Source organism: Artibeus jamaicensis, unplaced genomic scaffold (genome assembly GCF_021234435.1).
Source record: "Artibeus jamaicensis isolate MK-2021 breed Jamaican fruit bat unplaced genomic scaffold, CSHL_Jam_final scaffold_1031, whole genome shotgun sequence".
In the NCBI taxonomy this organism is placed as follows: domain Eukaryota; kingdom Metazoa; phylum Chordata; class Mammalia; order Chiroptera; family Phyllostomidae; genus Artibeus; species Artibeus jamaicensis.
In genome coordinates, this window is record NW_026522026.1 from 3,230,067 (window position 1) to 3,233,971 (window position 3,905).

At 45.5% G+C, this 3,905-nt stretch overlaps 1 protein-coding gene across 1 annotated transcript; it reads left to right on the forward strand.

Moving 5' to 3' along the window:
• Nucleotides 1–320: 320 nt before the first annotated feature.
• Nucleotides 321–2,544, forward strand: LOC119052818 (growth-regulated protein homolog gamma-like). The gene is made up of 4 exons (XM_037150216.2): nt 321–654; nt 754–877; nt 966–1,049; nt 1,892–2,544. The coding sequence occupies exons 1-4, from the start codon at nt 555–557 to the stop codon at nt 1,899–1,901; spliced, it is 318 nt and encodes a 105-aa protein (XP_037006111.2). The 5' UTR covers nt 321–554; the 3' UTR covers nt 1,902–2,544.
• The last annotated feature ends 1,361 nt before the right edge of the window (nt 2,545–3,905 follow it).

Here is a 3,905-nt window from a genome sequence, read left to right on the forward strand (position 1 = left end):
ATATAAATATTATGTATAGATAGATGATACATAGAAAGAGAAATAAAATGTATCCTCTCACTCCTCCTTGATTCCCCAGGTCTATTAATTTAAAAAGACAACTCTTTCGCGCTAAAGATGTGCCTCCTTTCTTGCTGGGTATCGGGGACCCGCCACTAGCCCCTCCCCGCCCCGCGCAGTGGGGTCACCGGGCGCTCACGGTCATCCCTCCCCGCAGCAGCTCCTGTGTGGCGGAGACTCCGCCACCGGCTTTGGGGATTTGGACGGAAAGAGAACCTCGCAGTCTGCCGAGTCACCCGGGAGGCCACCTAGGGCGGCGCCCTCGCGTCCCCCACCCCAACTACCCCCAGGGGCAGGGCCACGCCTTCCTTTCCGACCAGCGAACGACCTGCAGGTCCGGGAATTTCCCTTGCTCGGGGGCTGCGAACTTCCCTCCCCTATTGTGGATAAAAAGGGTTCGTCCGTCTCCGGGAGCCACAGATCTCGCCCAGCCAGCTCTCCCGCCAGCTCTCGCGCTCCAGGCACCGTCGACCAGACCCACCAAGCTGAGCACCATGACCCGCACCGCAACCGCCGCTGTCCCCCGGGTCCCCGGACTCCTCAGGGCTGCGCTGCTGCTCCTACTCCTGGTCACCTCCTGCCGCCACGCTGCAGGTGAGACTCGGAACCCTGGGATCCCAAGGGCGGGACGGGGAACCACGGGTGGGCGCACTTGGGGGACAGCTCCCCTAACCGAGTGTCTTGTCCCCACAGGGAGGCCTGTGGCCAATGAACTTCGCTGCCAGTGTTTGCAGACCTTGCAGAAAATTCACCCCAAGCACATCCAGAGTGTGAAGGTCATACCCCCAGGAGCCTCCTGCGACCAAACCGAAGTCGTGTAAGTGTTGCCTCCCCTGTTCAAATTCTTCCACCCTGACCCTCATCCCGGCCACTTGTCTCACGTGGATTGTCCCTTCTCTCTGCAGAGCCACGCTCAAGAACGGACAGGATGTTTGCCTCAACCCTGAAGCCCCTTTCGTTAAGAAAATGATCGAAAAGATGCTGAACAAGTGAGTTATGTGAATAGAGTCATTGATGATGGATACTGACATCTGCCTTATTATATATAACAGGGCAGAAAATTATAACAGAGAAACCCAGAGTTTAGCTGAAGGAGTGAAAAGTTATTATCTTACAATTAAATTTGCCATTAAGGTCATTAATCTGCTCTGGTCCAGAAGGATATTTCCAGGGTTCTCCATCCCCATTCTCCTTTCCATCCTCATTCAGATGAGTAGGTTCATTAAAATTCTCCTTGGTGTTGGACAGTTACACTAAAAGCTTTTCACCTGTTTGGAGGAGGCCTGCCAAACAGGCATCCACCACGCCCCATCCTTTCTGGACTTCACATCTGCAGAACAGAGCCCTTGTTTCTCTGCCACACAGGCCCTAAAGCCTGGTTAGTGGTGAAGAGCAGGGACCTAGGAGTGACACTGTGCTGAGTACGAATCTGGGTCTGACCACCTGTTAGCTATATAACTCAAGGACAATTCTTAAACTCATCTGGGCTCAGTAAAGGGGGGAAACAATAGTAACCACCTGGGGTTGCTCTGAAGCTTAAGTAAGGCCTAATGTGACAGATGTTCCAATGTCACTCCCCTTGGCACTTAGGCTGTTAGCAGCCAGTAACTCAATAAGGACCACAGACAGCACCCCCACCCCCTCCCCACCTCCCCGGTATTCAAGAGCCAAGAGGTCTCAGCCACAATAGTTTGGAAGCAGCCACTTTCAAGCCAGGCTGGGGAAGCCAGATTCAGAAAACTTTGAAATCTAGAGGGCAGGACAGGAGTAGAGGGCTGTGCAGGTGGCTTTTCTGAGCAACTTCTAAAGACAACATTTTCTCATTATATAGCTCCGACTAACCAGAGGACGCAGACCCTGCCTCACAAAAATCAAAGAGGAAAAAGAGGAATCAGCAGCTCCCAGAGCCACCTGGGTGGAGCTTCCAGTACTTGAGCATCTCTTACGAGAGTTCTTCTACTTATTTATTTATTTATTGGTTGGTTTTCAAATATTCTATGTTAATATTTCACATGTCAAATCTTTAAGGATTTGATTGACTCTATTTGTGCACAGTACTATTATTTTTATTGTTTATTTTATGTCAAACCCAAGTTAGCCCAGTTCTACTTCTTATTTAATTTGAGAGTAAAATGTTTGCAAATATTCTCTAGTCATTCGATTAATATTTCCAAGGAGCCCACAGTACTGCCAGCTGCTATGGCAGAGGGTGGGGGATCTAAGCAATAGTGAGGTCATTGTCAGGGTAGGAGAGTACACATGCACACCTATAGTAACTGTTGAAGAGCATTTTAGTGGTTATTTATTGGGACAATTTCACAGCATGTGCTCAGCATTCCTAATGTTGAAACTTTAAGAACTACGATGTTCTAAACATCCCTTGGACATTTCATGTCTTTCTTGTAAGGCATAATGCCTTGGTTAGTGTTAATTATGCAATGTTTGTGTCTTAAAACAAAGAAATTGATTTGTGGATGCTTTTGCAAAAAGAAAAAGAAAATAAAGTATTTCAAAATAAACAATGTTTCTTTTTTTTCTGGGAAAAAAAGCAACTATCTTTACTGGATAATTTGATGATTTACATCAATGTTTCTCAACATTTTTTTTCTCCTGGACACTCAATTGGCTACACTTATAGCTGAAACTATAAATTATTATTAATTTCATCTGGTGATAGCTGTCCATCCCCTTGGCTCTCCTCTACTCAAGAATGTGGCTTTCCAACCATGAGCTGTCCCCTCCTCATTCACTGCAAGAGTCACTGAAATACAGGAGTGGACAAAAGTGGGCTTACAATTGTTTGTATAGAAAAAGACATTAATGGCCCTGGTTGGTGTGGCTCAGTGGATTGAGCATGGGCCTGAGACCCAGAGGATCGCAGTTCGATTCCCAGTCAGGGCACATGCCTGAGTTGCAGGCCAGTTCCCAGCAGGGGACTCATGAGAGGCAACCATACATTGATGTTCCTCTCCCTCTCTTCTTCTCTTCCCCTTTAAAGATAAATAAATAAAATATTTTAAAAAAAGACATGAGTGAATAATAATATAAAAACAAACCCTATGTTTTGTGCCTTCACAACTGTAAAGCTACTACTTATACTCACCTCTATATAGTACTCTTTTTTGTAAGGAAGTCCATGCTAACTTGCTATTCAAATTTACCTCCTTAAAAACATTTACCCTTTTATAGTTATCTTAACAAGGACTCCCATTTCGTTGTTTTCGCCGAATGGTGTCTCTAACCATTACTGACAGTTTAAAGAAGCTGGTAGTGAAATAGTGTAAAGTAGGGCAGGGAGAGTAATGGGGGGACATGGGGACAACTGTAACTGAACAGCAATAAAAAAAGACTAAAAAAAGAACTGGTGGCAAAGTGGATTTCTTCTTCAAAACTGAAATGATTTGTATTATCAGTAAAAGGAGAAATAGTGAATGTCTGGGTATTTCACCCAGGAAAAGACCTGATTGATAGTTGGGTTCAATTTTTAAAATTTTCATTTATAAGGACCTACCAGTGAGTTTGATGTTTATCCCAATCCTTTATGCCTATTTACCAAACAGAATGATTTTAAGCTCTGAGTGCATTAGCTCCACTTTTCTTAGTGCAATTATTAGGGCCCCTGGCAGATGGTGGAACTTGAGGAAGTCCTCTGGAACTTGGCATTCAACACTGCCCCACGTTGACAGCAGCAATCCATGTTTCCAAGACAAACACAACTGCTGTCAAAGAAGGAAAGACTCCTATAATCTATGAAAAAACATACTACAAACCTTAAAGGCAGAGATGTTTTGTGGATGTGTGGGGTGTGCGCTTGTCTCTGATTCAGGATTCATTCAGGAAATCCT